This window comes from Bufo gargarizans, chromosome 9, assembly GCF_014858855.1.
Source record: "Bufo gargarizans isolate SCDJY-AF-19 chromosome 9, ASM1485885v1, whole genome shotgun sequence".
Lineage (NCBI taxonomy): Eukaryota > Metazoa > Chordata > Amphibia > Anura > Bufonidae > Bufo > Bufo gargarizans.
This window is the reverse complement of record NC_058088.1, coordinates 183,513,929-183,528,740: the sequence shown is the minus strand read 5'-3', so window position 1 is coordinate 183,528,740 and position 14,812 is coordinate 183,513,929. Positions and strand designations below refer to the sequence as shown.

At 42.6% G+C, this 14,812-nt stretch overlaps 1 protein-coding gene across 1 annotated transcript; it reads left to right on the top strand.

Moving 5' to 3' along the window:
* The first annotated feature begins 12,023 nt into the window (after positions 1-12,023).
* LOC122919853 (beta-1,4-galactosyltransferase galt-1-like) lies at positions 12,024-14,503 on the top strand. The gene is made up of 3 exons (XM_044269042.1): positions 12,024-12,122; positions 12,784-12,935; positions 13,023-14,503. Exons 1-3 carry the CDS (start codon positions 12,024-12,026, stop codon positions 14,167-14,169), a joined length of 1,398 nt encoding a protein of 465 aa, XP_044124977.1. The 3' UTR covers positions 14,170-14,503.
* Positions 14,504-14,812: the final 309 nt, after the last annotated feature.

The window sequence follows — 14,812 nt, the reverse complement described above, 5'->3', positions numbered from 1 at the left end:
AAGGCAACTGGACGTACTGTAGATTTCTTGAAAATGTTTCACTCGTTCTTCCAATGAGCTTTCTCAATTCTGAGTGACTGTACAAAAATTCTGGGAATAAATATGTAACTGAATCCACATCTGGTAATTATACCCAGCATTGGGTCAAAGGGTATAATTACCAGATGTGGACAGTCAACAATTAGGTTCACTGACAGTAAGGCAGTGCCGGTGTCATAAAGAGGAAAAATTTGTTGAGGTCACATAACAGTGTGACAGGCGAATTTTATACAAATACTTCACCCCACAAAAAATGTTAATTTGTCAATGAACAATATATGCCCAGACATTGGGGTTGATGGACCTGATGGACCAGATTTTATGATTATTTAAGGCGTGTCATTCATGATTTTATTGTGAGTATAATAAGAGCGTTTCGTTAACTCAACTTTGCAGACCTTCACTAGGTACCCGAAACTTTGATTCCGTAGGAAGGTTGCTTTGAGAAAAGGCTGCTATCCGGCAGGACTCAGGTGTGCTGGTTGTGTCAAAGAAGATTGCCGCTTCTCTTGAGCTTGTGAATTAAGACGTATACCTGGCAGCGCGACCACCTTTTGTATAGAGACTGATTCATTGCGAATTTACCTGCATCACACGGAGGTCAGTGAAGCCGATTTGACATCAAGAAACACAGTGGTGAACTTTTTATTTTTATTTTTGGTTTCTTTATTTTTATTTCTTCTTTTATTATATTTTAATTAAATTTATATATTTTTTGAATGTAACAGCAATATAGACTGGTTGTATTGGACTGTCAGAAATGCAGCAAAGGCCCCAAATGTAGTATCTAGCACAAAATGGGTGTTTTTTAAAAACCAGAATATAGCATCAGTATTTAACACTTGTATTGGACTGTCAGAAATGTAACAAAGGCCGCACATGTAGTATCTAGGACAAAATGGGTGTTTTTTTAAAACCAGGATATAACAGCAGTATTTAACGCTTGTATTGGGCTGTCAGAAATGCAGCAAAGCCAGCAAATGTAGAATCTTGCACAAAATGGGTGTTTTTTAATACCAGAATATAACAGCAGTATTTAACGCTTGTATTGGACTGTCAGAAATGCAGCAAATGCCCAAAATGTAGTATCTAGGACAAAATGGGTGTTTTTTTTTAACCAGAATATAACAGCAGTATTTAAAGCTTGTATTAGACTGTCAGAAATGCAGCGAAGGCCGCAATTGTAGTATTTTACACAAAATGGGTGTTTTTTTAATACCAGAATATAACAGCAGTATTTAACGCTTGTATTGGACTGTCAGAAATGCAGCGAAGGCCGCAATTGTAGTATTTTGCACAAAATAGGTGTTTTTTTAAAACTAGAATATAACAGCAGTATTTAACGCTTGTATTGGACTGTCACAAATGCAGCAAAGGCCGCAATTGTAGTATTTTGCACAAAATGAGTGTTTTTTTAATACCAGAATATAACAGCAGCATTTAACGCTTGGATTGGACTGTCAGAAATGCAGTAAAGGCCCCAAATGTAGTATTTTGCACAAAATGGGTGTTTTTTTAATACCAGAATATAACAGCATTATTTAACGCTTGTATTGGACTGTCAGAAATGCAGCAAATGTAGTATCTAGGACAAAATGGGTGTATTTTTAAAACCAGAATATAACAGCAGTAGGGTTGAGCGAACCCGAACTGTAAAGTTCGGGTTCGTACCGAACATTAGGATTTTTGGCCCCATGGACCAGAACCCGAACATTTCATTAAAAGTTCGGGTTCGGGTTCAGTGTTCGGCTATTTTATGGTGCTTTTTGAAAGGCTGCAGCCAATCAACAAGCGTTTAACTCTGTGCCCTTAGAAGCCTACTAATGGCATGGCTGTGATTGGCCAGTGTAGCATGTGACCCAGCCTCTATATAAGCTGGAGTCGCGTAGCGCTGCACGTCACTCTACTCTGATTAGTGTAGGGATAGGATGCTGCTGCTGTGAGGGAGAAAATAGGACAGAATCTTTAATCAGAAGTGCTTGTTAACTCAGCGATCTACCTAGATTTAGTTTTGTGGGTGCAGTGCACAATCTTTTTACCCTGCCCTGAACCCAGTGACCCACAAAAATAACTTTTATCCGTCTGTTAGTTAGCTGGGCGGCGGCGGCAGCCATATTATGCAAGTTCTGTGCAACAGCACAACATATGTGCATTTGTGACAGTCAAATAGAAGCTTCAACTACAGCAATTATATTCTGGGTTTAAAAAAAATCACCCATTTTTGGCAAGACCCTACATCTGTGGCCTTTGCAGCATTAGTCAGTGTGCAATTTAAGCTAGAAATACAGCAATAATTCTCGGGGTTTTGAAAAACACCCTTTTTGGGCAAAATACTAAATTTTACAGCCCTTGCTGCATCTGTCAGTGTGAAATTCAAGTGTTATACACAGCTTTCATATTCTGTTAGTAAAAAAAACTTAAAGGGCTTCTGTCACCCCCAAGTCATTTTTTTTGGGGGGGCTAGTGAAATTCCTTATACAGCGATATATGAAAATATAATGGTGTTACTTACTTTCCTTCAGCTGTTTCTTATAAAAACGAACTTTTATAATATGTAAATTAGGTCTCTACCAGCAAGTAGGGCCCCCTCGTCGTGTTGATTGACAGGGCCAGCCGCGATCTCCTCCTCCGGCCGGCCCTGTCAGCATTTCAAAAATCGCGCGCCTGTGTTCATTCGGCGCAGGTGCTCTGAGATGAGGAGGCTCGCCTCCTCAGCACGCCCTCAGTGTGCCTGCACCGATGACATCACCGAAAAAGAAGACGTCATTGGCGCAGGCGCACTGAGGGAGTGCTGAGGAGGCGAGCCTCCTTCTCTCAGAGCGCCTGCGCCGAGTGAACACAGGCACGCGATTTTTGAAATGCTGACAGGGCCGGCCGGAGGAGGAGATCGTGGCTGGCCCTGTCAATCAACACGACGAGGAGGCGTTTTTTTTGCTGCGGCTGCCAGCAAGTAGACGCCCTAAAAGTTCGTTTTTATAAGAAACGGCTGAAGGAAAGTAAGTAAGAGCATTATATTTTTATATATCGCAGTATAAGGAATTTAACTAGCCCCCCAAAAAATATGACTTTAGTGGGGTGACAGAAGCCCTTTAATATTGCAGTCTTTGCTTCATCTGTGATTGTTAAAAACAAGCTTGAAATACTTCAATAATTTTCTGGGTTTTAAAAAACACCCATTTTTGCCAATACTCAATACTCAAATACTCAATTTTACAGCCCTTCCTGCATCTGTACGTGTGAAATTCAAGCGTTATATACTGCTGTAATATTCTGTTATTAAAGAAACACCCTTTTTGGGCAAAATACCTAATTTGCGGCCTTATCTGCATCTGTCAGTGTGAGATACACGCTTTAGATACTGCTGTGCTATTCTGTTATTATGGTTCAATAAGTTTTTATTGAGATTTTTCAAAAGATGAAAATAAAGAAAGTGAAATACAAGTACATTAAATGACAGTGCAATACATCGTACATATGGTATACACAGTGGAGTCTAACAATTCCAATGACTATTCCAATGCACAGGGGTGAGAGTTGCTACCTTATAACAGAAGGAATGTCTAAGCATGAGGAGATAGTATCCCATCTGCAGCGGTGCTATCGGGAGGGGGGGGACTAGGTGCGACTGGAGCGAAGGGAATAGATTACCTCAAGCATTCAGGTAATGCAATTGCGAATCTGCTAGATTGCCATGGAACCCAGTGATTATGTGAGCGGATGCAGGCAGCAGACGAGGGCCCAAAAACCATTTCACAGTGCATGTGGTAGTTAATTATTTGGATTACATCAGTGATTGTAAGAGTGCACGCCTGTTTACCCAGCGCACTTTTGGAGTGACTTCCACCAGGCCCCTGCCCGAGAATGGAAAGAGCAGGGGTAAGGGTAATTTTGAGATCAGTGCCTTGGTGAATCAGGGTTTACACTTTACGCCAAAGTAGGCCGGTATATGGGAACGCCCACCATATATGCAGGGGGGTTCCTATGCTCCCGCATTTCCTCCAACAAAGAGGCGAGTAACCTGGTGAGCAGTGTGCCAACCTATTAGGGGTCAGATACCACCCCAGTTGGATCCTTCTGGCTTGTCAACGTGGTTTAACATTTAGAGCTTTTAAAGGACCGATACATTGCGGCCTTCCATTGTGTAACAGTGAACCTGACATTAAGCTCTTGTTCCCACCTGATCATGTATGGCTGTTTAGCGAGAAAAGCCCCGAATACAAAGATGATAACCTAAGGCGGCATGGTGTGGCAGCCGAAAAGTATGCTTGACAAATATTAGTGCTAGCTTGAGAGCGTGGTTGCAAGAGACTATTTAGCAGGTGTCTAATTCTGAGAAATTGGTAGAATTGAGGGTGCGGAAGGGAGTAGTTAGAATGTAAGAACTGAAAGTCTACCAGGGATGAGCCTGAGTATAAACAACTGAGATAGTGTATCCCGCTATTGGACCACACAGTTAAGTCCAAGTCCGGGGTAAGATATGTCAGTGAAATTAAGGGAATTTTTTCCCTTGGAATGTTGAATAACTTTAGAGCGGCCGTGAGGTGTGACCAAATATATAGCGTTGCTTGCATCGTGGAGAGAGGACCACTAAAACAAACTCGTTTCAAGCTATAGGCAGCTAGGAGAGCAGGCAGGGACTGTTGTCTAGTGTACAGTCGAGGCCAAAAGTTTTGAGAATTACATAAATATTGGAAATTGGAAAAGTTGCTGCTTAAGTTTTTATAATAGCAATTTGTATATACTCCAGAATGTTATGAAGAGTGATCAGATGAATTGCATAGTCCTTCTTTGCCATGAAAATTGACTTAATCCCCAAAAAACCTTTCCACTGCATTTCATTGCTGTCATTAAAGGACCTGCTGAGATCATTTCAGTAATCGTCTTGTTAACTCAGGAGAGAATGTTGACGAGCACAAGGCTGGAGATCATTATGTCAGGCTGATTAGGTTAAAATGGCAAACTTGTCCTGTTAAAATGAGGGTGATTCTTGAAATCATTGTTCTTCCATTGTTAACCATGGTGACCTGCAAAGAAACGCGTGCAGCCATCATTGCGATTCATAAAAATGGCTTCACAGGCAAGGATATTGTGGCTACTAAGATTGCACCTCAATCAACAATTTATAGGATCATCAAGAACTTCAAGGAAAGAGGTTCAATTCTTGTTAAGAAGGCTTCAGGGCATCCAAGAAGGTCCAGCAAGCGCCAGGATCGTCTCCTAAAGAGGATTCAGCTGTGGGATCGGAGTGCCACCAGTGCAGAGCTTGCTTAGGAATGGCAGCAGGCAGGTGTGAGCACATCTGCACGCACAGTGAGGCAAAGACTTTTGGAAGATGGCCTGGTGTCAAGAAGGGCAGCAAAGAAGCCACTTCTCTCCCAAAAAAACATCAGGGACAGATTGATCTTCTGCAGAAAATATGGTGAATGTACTGCTGAGGACTGGGGCAAAGTCATATTCTCTGATGAAGCCTCTTTCCGATTGTTTGAGGCATCAGGAAAAAGGCTTGTCCGGAGAAGAAAAGGTGAGCGCTACCATCAGTCCTGTGTCATGCCAACAGTAAAGCATCCTGAGACCATTCATGTGTGGGGTTGCTTCTCATCCAAGGGAGTGGGCTCACTCACAATTTTGCCCAAAAACACAGCCATGAATAAAGAATGGTACCAAAACACCCTCCAACAGCAACTTCTTCCAACAATCCAACAACAGGTTGGTGAAGAACAATGCATTATGGAGAACCGTGCCATAAGGCAAAAGTGATAACTAAGTGGCTCGGGGACCATTTTGGGTCCATGGCCTGGAAACTCCCCAGATCTTAATCCCATTGAGAACTTATGGTCAATCCTCAAGAGGCGGGTGGACAAACAAAAACCCACTAATTCTGACAAACTCCAAGAAGTGATTGTGAAAGAATGGGTTGCTATCAGTCAGGAATTGGCCCAGAAGTTGATTGAGAGCATGCCCAGTCGGATTGCAGAGGTCCTGAAAAAGAAGGGCCAACACTGCAAATACTGACTCTGCATAAATGTCATGTAATTGTTGCTAAAAGCCTTTGAAACGTATGAAGTGCGTGTAATTATATTTCACTACATCACAGAAACAACTGAAACAAAGATCTAAAAGCAGTTTAGCTTATATTTGTGTCATTCTTAAAACTTTTGGCCACGACTGTATATTGCCCAAAAAATTGGGATTTTCAATGTTCCAAAAGCTCAGATGCAGTGCTGGAGCACTGAGCTTGCATAAAATGGCCGCCGCCGCCTCCCACCTAACTGACTTATTAAAGTTATTTTTTTTTGTCAATGGGCTCAGGGCAGGAAAAAAAAATTGGGCCCTGCACCCACAAAACACAATTTAGGTAGATCGCTGAGTTAGATTCAGATTTTGAGCAAAGACTCTCTCCTATTCGCTCCCTACACTAAGTACAGTAGAGTGATGTGCAGCGCTACGTGACTCCAGCTTATATAGAGGCTGGGTCACATGCTACACTGGCCAATCACAGGGATTCCATTAGTAGGCATGGCTGTGATGGCTTCTAAGGTCAAACAGTTAACCGCTTGTTGATTGCCTGCTCTGCAGCCTTTTTAAAAAGCACCAAGCAAGCGCCGAACACCAAACCTGAACCCAAACTTTTACAAAAAATGTTCGGGTTCGGGTCTGGGGTCCAAAAACCCTAAAGTTCGGTACGAACCCGAACTTTACAGTTCGGGTTCGCTCAACCCTACTCTTCAGCACATGTCTTTTTTTTCAACAGTGGGACTTTGCGGGGGCTTCTTGCAGATGGCTTGGCTTCACATAGGCGTCTTCTAATTGCAACAGTACTCACAGGGAACTTTAAGCCTTCTTTGATCTTCCTGGAGCTGATTGTTGGCCGAGTCCTTGCCATTTTGGCTATACTTCTATCCATTCGAATGGTAGTTTTTCGCTTTCTTCCACGTCTTTCACGTTTTGGTTGCCATTTTAAAGCATTTGAGCTGAGCAGCCTATCATTTTCTGCACTTCTTTATATGTTTTCCCTTCTCCAATCAACTTTTTAATCAAGGTACGCTGTTCTTCTGAACAATGTCTGGAACAACCCATTTTCCTCAGAATTTCAGAGAGAAATGCACTGTAACCAGCATGTACAACAGGTGGCAATTATTGCCCTTATTTAAGGAAGGAAGGCAGCAACTTCCTTCCTTAAATAAGGGCAATAATTGCCACCTGTTTTTCAAAGAATGAATGACCTCACTCATTGAACTCCACACTGCTCTTATTTTTAACATGCCCCTTTCAATAAGTGATTGAATTACAGAGAATCAGCAGCATGCCTGTCATGAGTGTTGGGTCTGTTGGATTTCTATAACTCTACTACACCTGCTAGTATATTATTAGACATGTAGAAATATCATTTCTATCAAAAGCTGTGATTGATCAGGTTAGTGATGTCTGACTGCTATTATTTCGAACACAACTGTAAGTGATGTAATTAGGATGGTAAATGTAGCTGATGTACTTGGAATGGTAGATGCAATTAATGTGGTAGTTATTGGGCTGGTAGATACAGTTGATGATTTAGATGTTGGCATGGTAGATGCAGTTTATAATGTACTTGGGATGGTAGAGGTAGGTGATAATGTAGTTGGGATGGTAGATTTAATTGATGTAGATGGTTTGGTAGATGCAGATGATCATGCATTTGGCATGGTAAAAAGCAGTTGATATAGTGGGGATCATAGATGTAGTTGATGTAGATGTTGGGGTGGTAGATACAGTTGATGATGCTGTTGGGATGGTAGATGCGTTGATGTTGGGAGGGTAGATACAGTTTATGAGGCAGTTGATCCACCATTCTCCCTACTATACAGACTAAGGCCGTGATCAAGGTCTAAGATTAGACCGAAACGTTGGCCAGTGGCTACTATTTTGGATGGATTTACAAAAAGATATGAAATATAATAATAAAATAAGCAACTTATAAATTCTCTATAGAGTGCCGTGGTTTTTTGATATAAAAATGAGGCAGTTGTTAAAGAGGACCTGTCCCCTTTCCTGACACGCCGGTTTTAGTAGCGTCATACATTCCCTGGAGCATCTATTCTTATGGCTCTATGTTGTGCCATTCCTTTATTATTCCTTCTTGAAGTTATGAATGAATTGCTATCAGTTTGCAGTAAGGGTACAGAGGGGAGGTAACCAGTTGGGGGCGTGTCCCTGCACAGACTCACTCTATCCAATCAGTGCTGCCATTTTCTGATTGTGTAAGTACATCCCCCCCAACTGGTTACCTCCCCTCTGTACCCTTACTGAAGACTAATAGCATTTCATTCATAACTTCTAGAAGAAATAATAAAGGAATGACACAACATAGAGACATAAGAATAGATGCTCCAGAATCGTTATTACATGTGGAATGCATTAAGCTATTAAAACAGGCATGTCAGGAGCGGTGAGAGGTCCTCTCTAATACAGTTGGGATAGTAGATGCAGTTTCTTTAGATGTTGGGATGGTAGATATAGTTGGGGTGGTAGATGCAGTTTCCTTAGATGTTGGGATGGTAGATGCAGTTTCCTTAGATGTTGGGATGGTAGATATAGTTGGGGTGGTAGATGCAGTTTCCTTAGATGTTGGGATGGTAGATGCAGTTTCCTTAGATGTTGGGATGGTAGATATAGTTGGGGTGGTAGATGCAGTTGATAATGCTGTTGGGATGATAGATGCAGTTGATGATGTTGTTTGGAACTAAGGACTTTAGATGTAGTTGATGATATAGATGTTAGGATGGTAGATACTGTTGTATCAACAGTCAATGATCGGCTCACCGCTCCTGCAATGTGTGGACCTTTATTCCAATAGTGGTAAATATAATATTATCCGACAACAGGCTTTGGTCTCAGTAAAACTTCTTCCGATTGGTTTCACAATTAAAAGACAGTGATACAAGGAACCCCAAGAGATGATCAGCAGTTGGCCTATGGGTTTTGGACTATAACTAGTCCAGGGTCATGAGAAAGTATTATTTATAGTCCGAAAGTATGCAGACCAAGCGTCATGGGCTGTATTACTGGATTTTAATTGTGGAACTAATAAACTGGAAGATGTTCTACTTAGACCTACGCCTGGTTCTATAAATTATTTTTTGCCACAATGAGGTAGTTGCTGGAATAGTAAACGTAGTGGATGAGGTTAGTCTGAAACTGACAGTAATACACAATACACACAAAGAGCTAGAAACTCTGCGTTTTCACAAAAACTAAAGAAAGGACAGGGATTAGAATTGGATTTATAAGCTTCCAGGGCAAATTAAGGATTATGAAAACCTGCTGGTTGAACTCAATATGCAATAAAAGGAGATCATATATAATTATAGGTTTTTACAACATGCCTGATTGGACCTGCGGTAAAGGTATTTGGCAGGCTGTTCAGTTTTTTATTTTATTTTACATTTTGGGGAGATTTGTCATCTCCCTTGCACCAGAAAAGTTGCTTTAAGTCTACGGCTGAGCTGTTGTAGATTTCTGTTTAGGAGCATGGACTGCAGGAGGATGCGCCTAATTTATGACGATGCCTGCGACTCATCAAAGTGTTGTGCATCCTCCAGCAGTGCAGGGGATATCAAGACCGGCACAGAAAGCACCTGTCTTGATAAATCTCCACCTTTGTGCCCCCACTGCCATTTTAACATTACAATTTTTTAATTGCTGATACCTCCTGTAACTGGGACTGACATATTAGTTCCAATTACAAGAGGAATGGAGCTCCAATGGGTTTACAATGTTGTAAAGCCTCACTGCAAAGCTGATCTGGGTCTGCTAAGACCCAGCAGTTTGTGCATACATCCGACCCCTAGTGATCACAAGACTAGTAGGACCAGAGTAGGAAGCAGCTGCATTACCGCTTTTTAATCTGTATATACAGGGCTGATTGAGTGGCAACTACAGTAAAGTAAGTACCTGTCTTCTCTGCGGAGAACCTAGCTTTCACTGACAATGGACACCCTCTGTCGCATGATTAGCATGCAGCTGTGATCTCTGCAAGGACGTTCAGTAACATCCTTGCAGAGATAAGCATGGACTGCCCTGACGTCTATAGTCACCGGGTGGTCCGGAAGCAGTTAAAGAACAATCACTGATCTGGTCAACCAATCCCTTCCGGCAAATAATCTTCCTTATGATAGTATTTATATCCATAATAAGGGTAGTTTGAGAAGAAGCCAGTAACTGCAGGCCAGTAAGTTTGACATCTCTAGTAGTAAAAATAGTGGACACTCTCCTGAAAATGAGGACCACCTAACAACCAACCACTTGTTGGACCCAAAACAGCATGGTTTCATTGAGGGCAGATCTTCTCTATGAAACCTTATTGGACTTATTTCACTATGTAAAGTGTTGGATGAAGGTGGTACTGTGGACATCACTTATCTGGATTTCAGCAAAGCCTTTAAAACAATGCTGATAAAGAGCTGATTTATTAGCTGAACATTAATGAAAATTGGACTTAATCCCTGGAAAGTTCAGTGGATTATGAAAACTGATTGTAAAATGATTGATCCATCCCAGACATTCAGGGCCGTCTTTAATATTGATTGGACCCTGGGCAAAAATTTACTTGGGCCCCCTGGATCCCGCCTTCCCACACCTTAGCAGGCAATCACGCCCTCCACCACAACACACACAAAAAATCCACACATCTGGTAGAGTACAGTGAATGACTGTAAATACTTCCAGTTCAGAAGACTCTAGCGGCTCAGGATCCGTGCTCTGGGCTGGAATTGGGCACCGCTCTGCAGGAAGGAGACCAGGGCTCGGCTCACCCTAGTGTTACAGTGCACCCCAGCACCCCACAGTTTGCAGTATAGCACCCTATAGTATACAGCACCACACAGTATGCAGTATAGCACCCCACAGTATATAGTAGAGCAGTATAGCAGCCCACAGTATACAGCACCCCACAGTATACAACACCCCACAGTATACAACACCTCACAGTATACAACACCTCACAGTATACAGTAGAGCAGTATAGCACCTCACCGTATACAGCACCCCAAACTATACACGATACAGCACCCCACACTATACAGCCCCCCACACTATACAATACAGCAGTATAGCACTCCACACTATACAGCACCCACAGTATACAGTATACAGCCCCCCACAGTATACCGTACAGCAGTATAGCACTCCACAATATACAGCACCCCCCCCCCCCCCCCACAGTATACAGCCCCCCACAGTATACAGCCCCACACAGTATACTGCCCCCCCCCATTATACAGCCCCCACAGTATACAGGCCCCCACACAGTATACAGCACCCCACTATACAGTAGTTTACAGTATATTAGCATAACAGCCCCTGTCACCTTTTTCTGATGTAATCTTAGCAAAAAAAGCTCCAAACTTCTCCTGCAACACTCCTGTTAGGACCTGTGATGACCTCATAGCCATGTGACCAGTAATATTGCTAGGTTACTGGTCACATGGTGATGATGTCATCTAAGGTCCTAGATCACATTTACAGCTCTAACAGTACGATGCCTGGACTCAGTGCCGGCATGCATGGCATGGCAGCACCCCCTGTGTAGCTGACAGCCTGACACCCAGGGCAGTGGCTAGCAGGGCTCAAGAGGCAGCTGCCTTGGGCCCCCCAGGAGCAACTGGGCCTGGGGCAGCTGCCCCTTTTGCCCCTTGGTAAAGATGGCCCTGCAGACATTGATGGCATATCTCTAGGACATGCCATAAATGTCAGATACAAGTGAGTTCCAAAGGTGGGACCAGAACGCATCTCCAAAACAGGGTCCCCGAAGTGAAGGAGAATGCACCTCTCATGCACAGAGTGCGGCTTCTGGACAGGTACGAAAGAGAGAATCGTATTATTATGTACCTGGCTGGCGGCCATGAGGAGGGCTTGGGTGGCCCTCCTAGGCATCGGCCCACTGGGAAATTTCCCTGTAGGGTCTATGGCCAATCCGCCCATGCCCACCTTTGAAACCTATATCCACAATGTGGTCCCTGAAAGAGAAGGAAATCACAAGAGCAGCCCCCATCCATTCACCTCTAGAGAGTTCTGAAAATAGGCTAACACTGGCCCGACTATTTCTGGTAGGCCAATAATGGTGAATGGAGGTGGCCGTGCATGCTAGGTGCTCTTTCCATTCATCACTATGGAACTTCTGAAAATAACCAAGCGAGCTCGGTCAGCTATTTTCGGAACTTGCATATGAGTGAATGGAGAGCACGCTGGGCATACAGGGTGTGCTCACCTTCACTTCAAGGGCCTCATTCTTGGGAAAGGAGAGAGGTGGGACCTGCACCTACTTGACATTGATGGCCTATCCTAGCGATAAGCCATCAATGTCTGAGACAGACCAACCCTGGAGAGACTATAGAAGAAAACAAGAAAGACTATAAGAATTTAATTTATATAACATTAAGGAAAGAAGGAAAAGGGCGACATAAAGCAATGTCAGACAATATTATTTTACTGAAAGACCAGTATTTGCTTGGCACAAACTTCGAGCAGATTTGTTTGTAAAAACTGTATGGAATGGAAGTAATATAAGTACAGATGGACCATATAATATAATGGACCACCTGGTCTTTGTCTGCAGTCATGTTTCTATGTGTCAACAATTCTTTTTCTAACCCGACCAGCCCGAGGCCAAGCTACACTGTGATTAGGTGAACGACTTCTCCAGTTTTCTTTCCAATAGTTTTTCACTCACCGCTCTCCCATATTAAAAGTGTACACTTTTGTTTGCAGATGTCCACCATTCTTAATATTTTTGGCCATTCGTCCACAGTCACTATGAAGCTGTGTTTTGCGATCTTGATACTGAACATCATTTTCCTTATTTATTATTATCATGCTTTACCTAAAGAAAGAGCCGGAGGAAAAGGCCCGGACATTTCCAGGTATACAATCATCCATGTAGAAAACAATAAAACAATGTAATTTCCAATTACGCCTTAAGATAACAATAAAACCTTTGTCATTTCCAGGGACACAATCACCCCTCTAGAGAACAATAAGACCTTCATCATAGCAGCTTATTATGATGGCAGAGAGTCCAGCCAAGTGCGTGTGTTGACCATTATCCACGATGAAGATGTGAAAGAGCTATATTGTTGGTTTTACTGTATGAATAACCCTGGATATGTTTCCGTAAAAGCAACCATAGAGATCCACTCCCAATGGTTTGGGTTTCCTTATGGGCCAGCAGATGTGGTCTGCCCTGAACCTCTGAACTGCTCTTCTCAGCACATCTCCATCCATTGGTCCAAAATAAGAAACACAAATAATGTTCCTGTGTTTGAGATAAAGAACCGCAGTCCCCAGCCTTTCTCTGCAAACTTCACAGTGTGTATCTCTACCATGTTCGGAAACCAGGACAACATATTGCAGCTTATCCAGGCCATAGAGATGTATCGTCTTCTAGGAGCCCAGAAGGTGGTCATCTACAAGAATGGCTGCAGTAAGGCCATGGGGCGAGTCCTTAATTACTATGTCTCAGAAGGATTTCTAGAGATTGTACCTTGGCCAATAGACAAATTTTTAAGAACATCTGTTGCCTGGCATCAAAGTATGAACCCTAAAAGCCAAATTGGTTATTACGGGCAGCTCTCAGCACTGAATGATTGTATGTACAGAAACATGTACAAAAGTCGATATGTCACCCTCAATGATATGGACGAAATCATTCTGCCGAGACATAACAAAACTTGGAATGAAATGATGGAGACGTTGGAGAAAACCTATCCAGATACGGCTGTATACCTGGTAAATAACTATTACTACCCAAAGAACATCACTGTGCCTAATTTTCAGATGGCTTTTCCCAAAAATGTACCAGGAACCAACATTCTTCAGCTGATATACTATGAGCCAGAAATTCCAAATAGCTTCAACAACCATAAGATGATAATCAACCCGCGAGAAGTCATTCAGGTGTCAGTTCACTGTGCATTAAGAGTTCATAAGAAAAGTGTTCATGTTCCCGATAATATCGTAAGACTTCACCACGGCCGGTCACCAATGCAGCCAAATCTCCCAAAGACATCTCTCATAAAAGACACGACCATATGGAAATACAATTCTACTCTTATTACAAATGTTAACAAGGTTTTAAGACAACTGAACTATCACTGAAATCCAGGTTCTCCATACTGTATGTAGATACTCACCTGTCAGGAGATACATATAGCCAAAAATCAAGAATTCATACGATCGTTGTAAAGAGTTAAAGGAACACTAAACACTAAGCACTTTCTGTGAGTCCCTGAAGCAAGCAGTCAAATAGAAATCTTTGTGTAGAACAAAAGGGTTAATCTAATGATGATCTGCTCCATCTTCAGCTGGAGACGGACCAAGCCAAATAGAATTGGCTTAGTGATCTTCTTGTCCTAGTGCAGATAGGGCACAGCAGGGAGGCTCCTGCTCCAGCCAGCTTCTCACAGTCCTGTGAGGAGGAGGAGGAGGAGGAGGAGGAGGAGGAGGAGGAACATGGCTGACCTCCCAGGACATGGAGAGAAATTTTCTTTATTTATTTCTTGGTTTTAACTATAATGTGAGACAATATAGAACCAAGGGAAGGTAAGAGATGAAGGGATATTTTTTGTGTCTGCATTTTCTGTTTCTTGTTCCTTTAAACGAGGAGGCACTGTTAGCAATCCTCAGTCCTCTTGTGAGAACTGCTGATGTGGGCTCTTTGTAGGGAAAATATCCAAAATTAGGCAGCACTACCGTTAGGTCCAAACTGGACAGTTCATGAAGTGATGGTGCCAGCAGTGTT

What these genes read in the sequence shown, in the direction of transcription:
- LOC122919853 (XM_044269042.1), top strand. Translation starts at nt 12,024, where the DNA reads ATGTGGTCCCTGAAAGAGAAGGAAATCACAAGAGCAGCCCCCATCCAT. An exon ending in CACTGGCCCGACTATTTCTG is followed by an intron (nt 12,123 to 12,783) that starts GTAGGCCAATAA and finishes TTTTGTTTGCAG; the next exon opens with ATGTCCACCATTCTTAATAT. An exon ending in AAAGGCCCGGACATTTCCAG is followed by an intron (nt 12,936 to 13,022) that starts GTATACAATCAT and finishes TGTCATTTCCAG; the next exon opens with GGACACAATCACCCCTCTAG.